Source organism: Bufo bufo, chromosome 5, assembly GCF_905171765.1.
Source record: "Bufo bufo chromosome 5, aBufBuf1.1, whole genome shotgun sequence".
Classification (NCBI taxonomy): domain Eukaryota; kingdom Metazoa; phylum Chordata; class Amphibia; order Anura; family Bufonidae; genus Bufo; species Bufo bufo.
In genome coordinates this window covers 484,995,204-485,009,270 of record NC_053393.1, presented here as the reverse complement: position 1 = coordinate 485,009,270, position 14,067 = coordinate 484,995,204, and the positions used below count along the sequence as shown (strand labels likewise).

At 43.0% G+C, this 14,067-nt stretch overlaps 1 protein-coding gene across 3 annotated transcripts in view; it reads left to right on the top strand.

Moving 5' to 3' along the window:
• ESYT2 (extended synaptotagmin 2) overlaps nucleotides 1-14,067 on the top strand; it is a 126,032-nt gene that overhangs the window by 58,944 nt on the left and 53,021 nt on the right. For all 3 annotated transcript variants that reach the window (XM_040434198.1, XM_040434197.1, XM_040434196.1), the window contains exons 2-6: nucleotides 4,992-5,033; nucleotides 7,445-7,579; nucleotides 9,076-9,152; nucleotides 12,072-12,144; nucleotides 12,705-12,794. In XM_040434198.1, the coding sequence (XP_040290132.1) occupies nucleotides 4,992-5,033; nucleotides 7,445-7,579; nucleotides 9,076-9,152; nucleotides 12,072-12,144; nucleotides 12,705-12,794 (417 nt within the window). The remainder of the gene's footprint in view (nucleotides 1-4,991; nucleotides 5,034-7,444; nucleotides 7,580-9,075; nucleotides 9,153-12,071; nucleotides 12,145-12,704; nucleotides 12,795-14,067) is intronic.

Here is a 14,067-nt window from a genome sequence, read left to right as displayed (position 1 = left end):
AATTGTAATGGTTTTATGGGATCCTTGCAAAAGATCCAATACTGTCACATTATTGCAGATGTATTACATTGCGTGTACATGAGCGATCTCCTGGCATCTGATAGACGTACGCTGCATGCAGTTATCACATGATATCGCACACTTATAATCACGGGTTTAGAAGATCCGTTTTATGAACAGGCCTGTGGTAGATCCTTCACCCTCTTGTGATTTGGGCCATGTTTTTACCCCTGAAGTAATGTACATTTTGCATGTAAGTTTCACTGCAGTGAATAGGATTTTATTGGGTTCCATTTACGTTTTAAGGCTGTGATTTTGTTTTTATAAAACTGTAGCCTATCCAAATCTGGAGATTTGGGAGAGTTTTTCCCGATGGACAGAAACCACAGAAGTTATAAAGCATTTTTATCAGACTGCTATAGTAATATCGGACTCTAGACCCCCTATACGAATATCCGATCTCAGGCACTTAAACCAGACCCCAGACCACACTCCTCTAAGTATATTCAGTCCCCTTTATTAGTTTCAGACATTGACCAGTTTCCTATCTTAGGCCCCATTCACACTACCGTATTTTTTTGTCCACCTTCAATCCACATTTTTTGTAGATCGGATGCAGACCCATTCTTTTCAATGGGGCAACAAAAAAAAGTGGACAGCACACCGTGTACTGTCCTCATCCGTATGTCCATTCCACAGTTCCGCAAAAAAAGATTGAACGCGTCCTATTATTTTCCATTTTGCAAACAAGAATAGGCATTGTTTACAATGGTTCCGTAAAAAAAGGATGCCACACAAACGTCGCACAGATTTGTGGACTGCAAAATACATACGGTTGTGTGAATGCACCTTTTTAAAGGGGTATTCCCATCTCAGTGATCATAGTTTAAGTTAATAAATATGTCCCATTGAGCATTTCTGTAAATCTATCCTATTAAAAATTTCTATATGCACCCACAAATCCACCAACGATATAACATTATAACAATATATGATAATAAAAGAGAATCAACAGGAAGACAAATATGGAGTGACTAGAACAAAGGGTCCACATTTAGGGAATAGGAGGACATTGTACATTTGGGGGGCACATGGAAAAGCAGTCTGCAGGCTGCTGATGACCATCCACATGAAGGAGCTCGCAGCACAGAGTTCTCAGAGTGATGTCATAAGGAGGCGTGGCCGGCTTTCATTCAAACTGCCTAAGCCCGCCCCCAGCCTTAGTAGAAGGAAACCAGGAAGTGAACAGGATGGCTGGCTGCAGGTGATGATGAAATAGCAAGATGGGAATACCCCTTTAATTTAGACCCTCAGATCAAACTCTATATAATTGCCCCCCTTTCTCTGCTCTGGGTCCGGACTCCATCCAGCATCAGAACAGTGTGTGTACAGTCGATGGCTTTTGACTTTCTTCCATTTTTTTTTCTTCTTCTTATTTTTCCACTTTTTGGCTGCACCTACGCTTTATTTTTAGCCTTACCTGTGTGAAAAAAAGATATTTCACCGGTGCGCCAGTGAAATGAGTCTAAATATAGGGGCACTCCCAATAAAACTGGGTGAACTGGGACTCCCAGTGGTTTGCTGGCTCACTATTATCTTTGGCGGCTATGTTCACATAAAATTTGCCCCACCTGTCAGGCTGGAGGAACAAAAGAAGAATTTTGTGTCGCTATCGCCTCATCTCTGCCTCATGCAGCCTTGTTCAAAGTAGTCACTGGGGGAGATTTATCAAAACGGGTATAAAGAAAAACTGGTGTAGTTGCCCATAGCAACCAATCTGTGCTAATTTGCAAAATGAAAGATGGAATCTGGTTGCAAAGGACAACTAAGCCAGTTTTCCTTTACGCCAGTTTTCCTTTACGCCAGTTTTCCTTTACGCCAGTTTTCCTTTACGCCAGTTTTCCTTTACGCCAGTTTTCCTTTACGCCAGTTTGATAAATTTCCCCCAACTGAGCTCAACCCTACCACGTCCTTGCAGCACCCATCCCGGACAGCTGTGTGTGTCCTGCACTTTCCGCGGGCCCTGTACAAGAAATGCCTATTCTTGACCTGTTCTAATATTCTAGAATTTGCAGAATGGCTGAATTACACCGGCCCCATAGAAGTGAATGCGGGCCAGAAATACAGTCGTGGGCATGAGGCCGAAAGCTGGCAGACTGCACCGTTCTCCAATCACTTCCTCCCGTCATTTAGATGTGGGGAAGGTAAGGCGCGGGGACTCTTACATTTCCAGCCAAGAGATACATTTTCCGTTTTGCCTTGTGATTGACTGTAATTGAATTCCAAATGTCGCACCGGTCTTTTCCGTTCCGTACAACATGACTTTTTTACAGAGAGGAGCTGTTTGCGGCGCGGCCTTTAATTCTAGGACCTGCCGGCCGAGCAGCAGATCAGGTCACAGCGACGATGCTGAGAAACCAATGCTTCAATCCAGTATGTTAAATAATTGAGTCTGTGCCGCGATAAGCAAATTGGAGTTATTGGCTTGTCTGGATCAGCAGCTGCCAAGTTTACTGCTACTCCGGCCTGAGGGTGTGGAAAGCCTGGCTTCAGCTTTATCTTGCACTATGTGCTCGGGGATGTGCACATTATTGCGGATTCCAGCGTTCTAATGTATTATCGCCATTCATTAGTGGGGGAGTACCGCGCCATGGATGACTGGCCTTAATGGAGTCCAGTACCGTGTGGTTGCCCCACTCTATCGGGCTGGATTTGTAGCTTAAAGGAAATGTGTCACCAATAATGTTATCTGCCAGTTAAAACCAGATAGTAGCACATATGGGGGCGGCCATCTTGCCTGAGCCGTTCTTAACAGCATTTACACAACATTTACAAAATTCCTTTACAGCAGCCCCACAGGCAATAGACACAATGGTCTGGAGGAGACCTCCGTGACTTCTATGGGAGAGTTTTCTAGACATGCTCTGTGACCTGTACAGAGGTCCTTGTACAAGGAAAGAAGAGATAAGATCTTAGAATCACCAATTGTGAATGGTGGATCCTCTCTTACCTATACACAGAGGTGATATCATTACAGGCAGGATTAGAATGATAGATACGCAGATAGCTGCAGTAAAGTGATCTGTACAGACCAAGAAGTGGTGCCTATTATAAGGCTTAGTGGGCAGTGTGAATACTACAAAATTTTATGGTTTTTGTTCAATCATAGATATTGACATGGAAAATTAAAAATAACGAAAAATTCTTTAAAAATATGTTAAACATAAAACCATGATTTAAAAAACAATAGCTCATTTTCCGATGACACATTTCCTTTGAATGGAGTGTGTCGCCTATATTTTTTTCTGCCAGTTAAAACCAGAACGCGGCACATTCTTTTTTCTAATCAGTTTTGATTTTCTGATTTGTACCTTGTAGATTTATTTTTTATTCTATTTCCTAAACTTGATTATGGAGGCGGCCATCTTGCCTGAATTGTTATAAAACATTCAGAGAAATGCTTTACTGCAGACCCCATGGCCGTTGGACAAAATGGACAGGAAGGGACCTTGCTGAATTTTATGGGAGACTTTTCAGTGAAGATGTCATTGTGCAGGGAGGGCAGTAGATAAGCTGTGATATCGCCTATTGTGAATGGTGGATCCTGTATAGTCTATGCAGAAGTGATATCTGTCATTGTAATCCTACCTCTGATAATAATGAGGAGACTGTTAAAAAGTGATCCGTATTATGACATTGTAATATGTTGTCTTTTTATGTACTTCATCTACTTATTTGAAAAACTCAATAAAAACCTTGAATAAGAAAAGTGATCCGTAGAGACCGAGATGTGGTGCCTGTTATTAGGTTTAATAATGGCCTGTGGGAAAACTGCACAATTTTATTTTTTTAAAGATCTATAGCAAACAAAGTAGCAGCACACCACTAAACGCACTAAGACTGAGTAAACAGGTGAATGTGTGACCAGGGTCAAATACATGACGCCAATACTTACTGATAAGCAGTGAAGAAGCTCTTAGCGCATATTATTAATCAAAAATATGTAGTGACATGGAAAAGGCAAAAAATAAGAGGAGGAAAAATAAGAAGAAAAATTATTTTTCATCAGATCTCAGATCAGACCCCCAATCTTCATCAGGATTCAGAATCGACCCCCATGTCAGATCCTCATATCAGGCCCCCCATCAGAGCTCAAATCATACCCCCAACAGAGCTCAGATCAGACCCCCATCAAAGGTAAAATAAATATACTCGCCTCTCCTGCTCTGCTGTCGTCGTTCTGCAGGTCCGGCGGTCTCTGTCACGCTCCCTGGTCCTCTCCAGGCCCTCGCTGCATTGTGACCTGACTGCGTACAACGTCACTACATGCTCACACTGTACGCACCAGGACAGTGCAGCGCAGGCCTGGAGAAGACCAGGGAGCGGTGAGTACAGTCACCGGTCCCCGCACTCATTAGAATTTGCTTTATAAGACACACTGCCATTTCCCCCCCACCTTTGAGGGAAAAAAAGTGCATCTTATAAAGGGAAAAATACTGTATGTTTATAGTAAAGAATTGTATTCCCCATAGAAAAAAAATTCTAAGGAATACCACAACATAGGGTTCTGTTATTCCTCCTAGAAATATAGGAATACATTGACAACAGGGTGTGGACAGTTGGGGCAAGGGGGGTGTACCTACACAGTCTGACACTAGTCACTCACAGTATCAGACTGTGTAGGGAAATAACTCATGGACAATGGGAAATGGTAACACCCAGATGTCAATGCATTCCTAAATTTTTAGGAGGCATAACAGAGGAAAAATACGACAGTGTTAAGAGAAAAGATGTTCCAGAATTTTTGTTTAGTGTGTAATTCAAGTAGTTGCTAAAACAGACAGGAGAGATAAGTCCTCTTTAATTGTCATTAGTGAGGTGCCTCCAAGGTGGACACGGCTTCAGTTGGTTGGGGCTCTGTGTATGTATCTATGGGGTCTTTGTAGGGTTTGTATCGTCTCGTGCTCATCACAGTTGCTTTTCTTTTCCAGGTCCATTTCCCTGACAATGAAAGAGCTGAATGGCTGAACAAGGTATGGCTGCTCATTTCTAGGGTCTCATGAATGTGTCTCCAGTGGAAATAACCTCTTTAAAAAATGTTTGTTTTTTTTTGTGTTTTTTTTTTTTTCAAACAAATTTGTATTGAGTTTTCACTGTATATTTCAACATTCTCGCACAGAAAATAGATACAGAACAGTCCCTTGATGCCTTTTTAGTGCAATGTGCAATGTCCGAAGTCAACATGAATAATTGATGTGCAACACACATGTAGTGGATTATTGCCATATTTTTTTTAAGACCCCCCCCCCCCCCAAAAAAAAAAAAAAATAAAAAATTAACTGATAGCCAGGAATGTCTTAAAATAAAAAGATCCTTGCCGTTATGCATAAACTCTCTCAATTGGTCACTGCAGCCACTAACTGGCGCCAGCAGTCACGAGTGCATCATCAATGAAGCAGGACTAGACCGGAGATATGCACAATGACACTGGAATGTCAATAAGTATATGTACACGTGTGTGTGTGTGTGTGTGTGTGTACACTCCTGAACGTTAAAGTTGCAACAGAAGCCCGCTCCGCTCAGCTAATCCTGGCATGTTGTGCTATGCCAGGAGGTGGTAAACCTCCGGGAGGGCACAGGCAGGAGCAGTAATATGCACTCCTGCCCGTACTCACAGCTGCTGCGGCCCCATTCATAGACTTCCCAGTCCGTACCCCGCCGAGCAGTCAGCAATGTACACAGAACTGAATTTTAAGCGCACAGGAAATGGTGCGCTTTATGTAGGGAAAAGTCTAATAAAAATACAAAATACATTAATAAGGTATATTAGAAAAACTTTTATTAAGGCATTAGGCACATCTTATTAAAATTTTAGTCAAAGGTTTAGTTACTCTTTAAAACTCTGCATTATGTTGTTCCCCTGTTATTCCTCCTGGAAGTCTATGTATAAACTGACAAATGGGCTCTAACATTCCAACAGAAAACAGATTATGGTACTTGTTGAGCAAAAATGGAGCAGCCTTAGCGATACCACGGAGAAGGAGCGCAGAAGTAATTGTTGACTGAATGCCCTCTTCACACACTCAGGATTTAGGTGCAGATTTCAAAACCCCTCCACACGTAGCGGAAAAATCCCATGTGGATTTTCCCTCTTTAATGTATTAGGGTGTAAATTCACAGCACACTCAGCAGCAGAATCCGCATGTAAGGCACAGCAGGATGCCCGGCAGTCAGAGATGTCGTCAGGGGCGTAGCTATAGCGGGTGCAGAGGTAGCAGTTGCTACCGGGCCCAGGAGCCTGAGGGGGCCCAAAGACCCTTGTGCCACCTTAGAAGACACTGGTATTATAGAAAGTGCATGCTGGTCAAGTTACGCCTCTGGCTGGAGGGGTTGTTTCAAGGGGTTAGGTCAAGGATTTGGCATGGGAGGGGTTGTTTCAATTTTTGTCCCAGGCAGCACAAAGGCTATGTGCTTCGCTGCCCCTGGCCACAAAGCACTGAGGGAAGGGGGGTCCAAGCTGAACTCTTGTACCAGGGCCCATAAGCATTTAGCTACGCCCCTGGATGTCGTGATTGGATGTCCCCAATTAACCATAACTCAAACTATTAATAGTATTAAACTATTAATAGTATTAAAAATACTTTTTCTTTTTTTATTTTAAAGGGAATTCCCAAGGAACAGATATTGATGTCCGATCTCCAGATAAGTCATCACTATCAGATCGGCTGGGTGGTCCGACACTCAGCACTTCCACTGTCAGCGTTTAGTACTATTGGTACAGATGGAAGCAGGAGGCTCCATACACTGTGTGGTTTTTTTCCAGCATCCGCTTACTGAAGCTCTACTCCCATTCACTTGAATGGGAACCAAGCTGCAGTACCCCAGCACGACCACTACACAGTGTATGGAGCTGTCTGCCACTGTACAGTTTACGGTGCTGTGGAAGTCCGAAACATCTGATCATGGAGATGCTGAGCATCGGAACCACCACCCATCTGATATTGATGACCTGTCTGAAAGGTTGGTCAATATCTGTAGTTCAGAGAACCCCTTTAATCTAAAAATGACTTGACGTGCCATGTTTTTTTATTTTTATGATGTCAGTGTGAAGACCCCCGTGTTATTAATGCTTATTTTTAGCATCACTCTTGGCTCTGTATTTCGAGCACATGAGGTAGTGTTTCCGACTGCAGTCATCGGCTCCTCTCTACAGGCTTGTCGCACGTGATTTCTTTTTGATACCAAGATGAGTCCATGGGAACATTCTTCAAATCAGCAGCTCAATGGAACCGACAAGACTGGAAATGCATCTCGTTTCTTCAACTGGCGCGACTGGTGCCCTTCGCAATTATTGTATTTAGATACGATAGATCTAGATCTACAGTGAGGTGAAGGCGAAAGGATGAAGGAAACCAATTAATGTCCTTTATTTTGTTCTTTATAGACCGTGAAACACATGTGGCCCTTCATCTGCCAATTCATAGACAAGCTGTTCAGAGAGACCATAGAGCCAGCGGTCAGAGGGGCCAATGCCCATCTCAGCACATTCTGTTTTACCAAGATTGACATGGGCACTCAGGTAGGTGGCGGTAGAGTTTATGCTTTGGGAAACCAAGTAAGGAGAACCGATGATGTAATTGATTGTAATACACGTATACAATGACTATTAGAACTGTAAAGATTGCTGTCACCTCTCCTGACATGTCCGCTTTAGTAACCACTTGCATTCCCCATGAAAAACAAAATTCTGAAGCTTCTGTTCTTATGACTGTATGCTGTGCTATCCCTCTGTTATCCCTGCTAGAAGAGTATGAATGAATTGACAAGAGTCTGCAATGAAGGTTCAGATGGGTGTTACTTGCTGGGGGGGGAGTTCTGCACAGTTCGCCACTGGCAGCACTGATTGGTTAGTGCCGCGGCGCTCAGCCTCTTTTAACAGCTGATCGACGGAGGTCCTGGGTGTCAGACCGCCGCCCATCTGATCTTGATGATCTAGGTAAAAGTTAAAAATCTGGACTGCAATAACAATATTGTGTCTGGAAAGTTAACAAAAAGAATAAAAAAAGAGAAAAAAAAAACTAGATGTGTATACAAAACACACATATGACTGAAGACTGTAAGGTGAGATCTGAATGCTGTGGAAAACTACAGTCTTTATGGATGTGTTTTGTGTATGCATTGTGGATCTTTTTTGTATCTTTTATTTATGTTTTTTATTATTATTCTTTGTTACCATTCCAGACATAACATTGTTATTGGTGTGATGATAGTGTTATTAATATGAAGATTATATGTGGTTTCTTGATATTATTTGTTTTGTCTATGGGCTTTCAGGGTTAGATTTATGCTGACTCCACTCTTTCCTATCGGTTGACTGTATATTTGGTTTATTACTGAATTCCATGACGACCCAGTCTAATAAATCATCCCTTTTGTTTAACCCACAAAGTGAACACCATAAAAACAATACAGTGTCAGAATTTGTCACCTTGCCTCCCCCCAAAAATTTAGTAAAAAATGATCAAAAGGTTGTATATATCCTAAAATGATATTAATAACCATTACAGATTGCCTCACACAGCTCCATCGGTAGAAATATAGAAAAAGTTATGGCTGTTAGTTTGCTTTGTGTTGCCGTATTCTATTTTCCAAAAAAAGAGATTTTTAAAAAGTAGTAAAGCATTAAAAAAATATCTAAATTTGGTATCTCAATAATTGTACTGACCACAAAAATGAAACTCAAAAAACAAACAAAAAAAAAAGAAACTTTCAGGACTTTTTTTTTTGTTTGTTTTAGACTGCCATTTTTTGGTATACATTTAATGTATATGCAAAACGTACATTATAAAATGGGTTGTGACCGGCCCCAGCTGGCGGGACTGTCTATAACAGTTATTACAGTTGTGGCAGGTGTTAACCTAAATGTCATTGGCCTCTGTAGACCTCATTTTGAGGGTAAGCTGTCTAAGGTGCTTCGTACAGTACAATCCCAGGTTTCTTGAGATGCCATCATGAAGTAGTCTGAAGTAATTATACAATCACGGTGACCATCTCCTCTCTTGCTTTCTGTGACAGCCCCTGAGGGTGAACGGTGTCAAAGTCTACACGGAGAACGTTGACAAGAGGCAGGTTATACTGGATCTCCAGATAAGGTGAGCTTTGGGTATATACGGTGTATCTGGTTTTCATATAAAAAAAAAAAAAAAAAGTCAAATCACAGTGGTCAGAAAAAGATGACGTTAAAGCTTTTAAGATGAACATTAAAAATATAACATTAATATCTACTGTGCTGAGATTTAAAAAAAAAAAAAAAAATGCAAAATGGCCATAGAGCAGGGCGACAGTACCAGAAATCTTTACTTTTTAGGTGTCCTGCAGCTCCAGCACTCAGTCATGTGACCGCTGCAACCAATCAGTGGCCTCAGCGGTCACATGTGCATGAACGGCAAGTGACTGCTGAGGGCATTGATTGTCAGCAGTGGTCACATGCACAATGGATATAATACCGGGGACCAAATGGTCAAGGGTCTGGATCATCAGGATATTTAAAAGGATTTTTTTTTTTTTTTTTTTGTGCCTATTTTATTTATTTTTTTTCTTCAAAAAATCATAAGAAAACCCCTTCAAAGTTACAGGTCCAATGCCTGAGACTGCACTACTGAGACATTCTGCACCTGCTTCATACCGTAATATTGCATCCTACATGGCTTGAAAAGCATCAATGTGAATAGGGACATGAAAGGGAATGGGCATTTGTATCTGAAAAGAATATTAATGACAAAACTTGACAGAAAACTGAGCAGGAAACGTCATGAATAGGGATAAGCGAACTTCATATTTTGAAGTTCGGATTGGGGTTTATGCCGAATTGCGTTATGGGTTCCGTTACCATGGACCATAACGCAATTCCATGACGGAAGGCATAACGGAGTGCCTTTAGAGGCATTCATTATTCATTCCTTCATAATAGAAGTCTATGGCCTGCATAACAGATCCGTCCCATTTACGTTATGCTGGAGTCCTCTCCTGCATAACGTAAATAGGATGGATCCGTTATGTAGGCCATAGACTTCTATTATGAAGGAATGAATTACGAATGCCTCCGTTATGCCTTCCGTCATGGAATTGTGTTATGGTCCGTGGTAACTGAATCCATAACGCAATACAGCATATACCCCAACCCGAACTTAAAAATAGGAAGTTCGCTTATCCCTAGTCATGAACTTCTCTCAGTAGTGCAGCCTTAGGCTTCAGGCATGTATCTCCTGATAGAATGCATAACAGTTTTCACATTTTAGTCAATACTTAAAGGGGTTGTCCTGTTTCAAGTGGATCAAAGTTTTTTCATATCTGCATTAAAAATTCTGTAAACAGGCTGAAAAAAAGGAGATAACGCCAAAATAAATTTATAAAAGGCACTTACAAGAGGAAACCGGACAACTCGACCTATAATAAAGAACAGATGATAACTTACCTGGCAGATCCCACGCTTCTTTTCCTGTTCTCCTGGCAGTACTCTGTTTTACCAGAAGGCGTGATGATGTCATGTCAACATGTGCCCGCTGCAGCCAATCACGGCCTCCTCAGTACATCACTGAAGTTAGTGATTTGGCTGCAGTGGTCAAGTGTTGTTTATGTGATATCACTGCTGCAGCTGAGAAAACAGAGAACTGCTGGGAAAACCTGATCAGTGGTGTGGGATCTGTCAGGTAGGTAATCGTCTGTTCTTTATTACAGGTCCATGCCCTGAGTTGTCTGGTTTCCTTGGTGCTGTTTTCTTTGTATCACTGCTGTCCGAGATGGTGCTGCTTTACAGGAGCATAATTTGAATTTAAAGGGATTCATAACAATGTCTGTATTGGGTCCCCCTTAATTGACGACAGCAAAGCAAACAGCGGGATGACTACTTCTACATCACAAGATAGATAGTCCATACAAGGATGAACCCACATAGTAGTCCTATATAGCAGCCCCCTCAGCGTCTGCACCCCAGAGCTCCTCCTGTGTGTGCTACAGCTATAGTCACCCCCGTGGCCCTGTATTATATTATAGCGATTCCCAGTGTCGGACTGGGGTGTCTACAGCCCACCAGTAAAATGTATTATCGGGGCCGACCGTACGGATACATTCAAATATTACCTGCTCACTCAGCAGCAAGATGCTGCCAGATGATTGAATATGGGGGTCTCTGCAGCAACTTTAAGAAGGTAGGTCCTGGGGAATAGAGGACACTGGTAGCTTTCCTCTATACCTAGAAGTCATCTCAGCTCTGATCGTGTCTATAATAATAAACTGGGGAGTTTCTTTAATAATCTATTAATGGGGTTCTGCACTTTGTTTAAACTGATAATCTATCCTCTGGATAGATCATCGGCTTCTGATCGGCGGGGGTCCGACACCCGGGACCCCCGCCGATCAGCTGTTTGAGAAGGCAGCAGCGCTGCAGCCTTCTCACTGTTTACCGCAGGCCCAGTGACGTCACGACTTGTATCATTGGCCTGGGCGCGACTAAACTCTGTTCACTTGAACGAAGCTTAGCCCACCCATGCCAGTTGATACAAGTCGTGACGTCACTAGGCCAGGGGTAAACAGTGAGAAGGCTGCTGCGCTGCTGGAGCACTGCTGCCTTCTCAAACAGCTGATTGGCTGGGGTCCCGGGTGTCGGACCCGCGCCGATCAGATGCTGATGATCTATCCAGAGGATAGATCATCAGTTTAAACAAAGTCTGGTTGAGGTGCTGTACGTTGAATACATGTATGTAGTGCAGTAAGTCTACTGTGTTATGTGCCACTTGTGCCGGGGGTGGGAGACTAGGGGCCCACCGGGGGATTCACCTGTACCCCTGTGGGCCAGTCCGAGCCTGGTGATTCTTGTGTGTGAGACTCTGGTTAAATGTGATCCTTTTTCGTCTTTTTTTCTGACCCATGTTATAATACACTGTCTGTACTCCTGAAATCTGACGTCACCGTTCATGTTGGCAGCTCATGGACCTCTCATGTCTGTAATTACTTCAGTGTGGCAGCAAATTGGATGATTTTCAATGACCTCTTTGTTCTTTCCCCTTTTTCAGTTTTGTAGGAAACACAGAAATTGATTTGGAAGTTAAAAGATATTTCTGCAGAGCGGGTGTGAAAAGTATCCAGGTAAATGAGCGTATACATACAAGCAGTGCTAGAATGGTTGTGGCTAATCTCAGGACCCCCCCTTCCCTCCCCCGAACTACCAGACGGGGCACTGAGAGGCCCCAAGAGGTTGTGACTATGCCTATTTAGTGCACACGTTATATCAGTGCCCCTCATGGAAGACGTATGCCCCTGCTGATTTAAAAGAGCACCGAATACATTTTTTTCCCCCCCAAACTGTAGCTCTGCCATCATACACACGTTTTTTTATTGCTCCAGTGCATCTAAATTTAGAACTGGAAAAACTTTGCATATGTCCTTTTAAAATCGTTTTGTGTCTGCAGCTCCTGTGCAGACCTATGTTTCCATGACATCCATCTGTTTCTCCATAGGGGACGCAGTAAAGGAAACATGACTGCAGGACTAGACTGATACTACATTTCCCCTACTGAGGAAATGTACTAATACCTGATGCCCCTTTAATGGGTGACATGTAATGCTTGTCTGGGCTGAGTCAGCTTGCGCTGGTATAGACAATCTAGTCTCCATGAAGTATTAAAGTATCTTATCTTCCATTCCAGCTCCACGGTACGGTGAGGGTAATTCTGGAGCCTTTGCTTGGCGACGTACCAATAATTGGGGCACTTTCTTTATTTTTTCTGAAGAAGCCGGTAAGTAGGATGCATTCATTATTGTAATTTACTCTTCCCATTAAAGGGATTTTCCAGGATTTTGATACTGATGGATCATCAGTATCCGATTGGTGATACCTCCGCTGATCAGCTGTTTGAGAAGGCAGCGGCCTTACTGTGCGTGCCACAGCCTTCTCCGTCCTGGGTGTCAGACCCCCACCAATCACATACTGACGAGTATGTGGAGGTCATCCGTATCAAAATCCCAGAAAACCCCTTTACAGTTGTTTGAAGGCGTGCGACCTACTAGAAGATATTGGGCAGATTTCGAATTGCAAATGACCAGAATTATGGCTCTGAGTCAATAGTCTGGTACACATACCTTACCATGCATTTTTATAAGGGTTTTAGAGGCTATTTCGAGTCCTTCCAACAGGGCAGCATGGCTTAGAGCGGCTGTGCGTTATGCCCTGACGTCAGCAGATCATGTGACACTAACCGGCCCCTTGTCCTTACCAATGGGGCTTCCTACGTTATAAGGCTCCAGTGCAGGACGTAACCAACAGTGACTGAAAAGCTAAACCGATTTTCCACAGGGTGCAATGGTAGGCTATTAAGTATTTAAAAAGGCAGATTTACATTACATTAGTAGCACAACCCCTTTGAATGAAAACTTTTTCGCCAGCAGTAAGTATACAAAAATAACAAAAGAAGTATTGCTGGTTCCAGCATCCTGCAGCGCTAGCGTCATCTTCCTAGCTGCAGCGGTGACGTCCAATACACACCAGGTCACCGTGCAGTCACTGGCCTCAGCAGTATACGGGAAGTGAAAGCGGAGCCCAGTTATTGCCTGAAATGATGACCTGGTGTGTACAGGACCCAGCACGCAGACAAAAAGTTATTTTGTTCATTTACTGCTGCTGACAAAGTTTTAATTTAACTTGGACAACCCCTTTTAAGATGTGACACCATGCGCCACCTAATAAGTGGTATTCGCTTAGGCTTCTTTCACACTAGCATTAGCAGTGCCTGGCAGGCTGTTACGGCAGGGGAACAGCCTGACGGATCCGTACTAACGCTAGCGCACTATAATGGGGACGGGACGGAGATCGGGCCGCAGCACGGCAAACATGCCGAGAGGCGGCCGTACAAAAACCGCAGCGTGCTGCCGGTACAGCCTGCCGGACACTGCTAATGTGAAAGTAGCTTTAGGCTAAACACTAACAATGCACCGAATTCATCCTCCAGCGTCTAAATCAGAGACCATATTACTAGATCTGCCCCAGTGTATGCCATTGTGTCTCTGTACTGT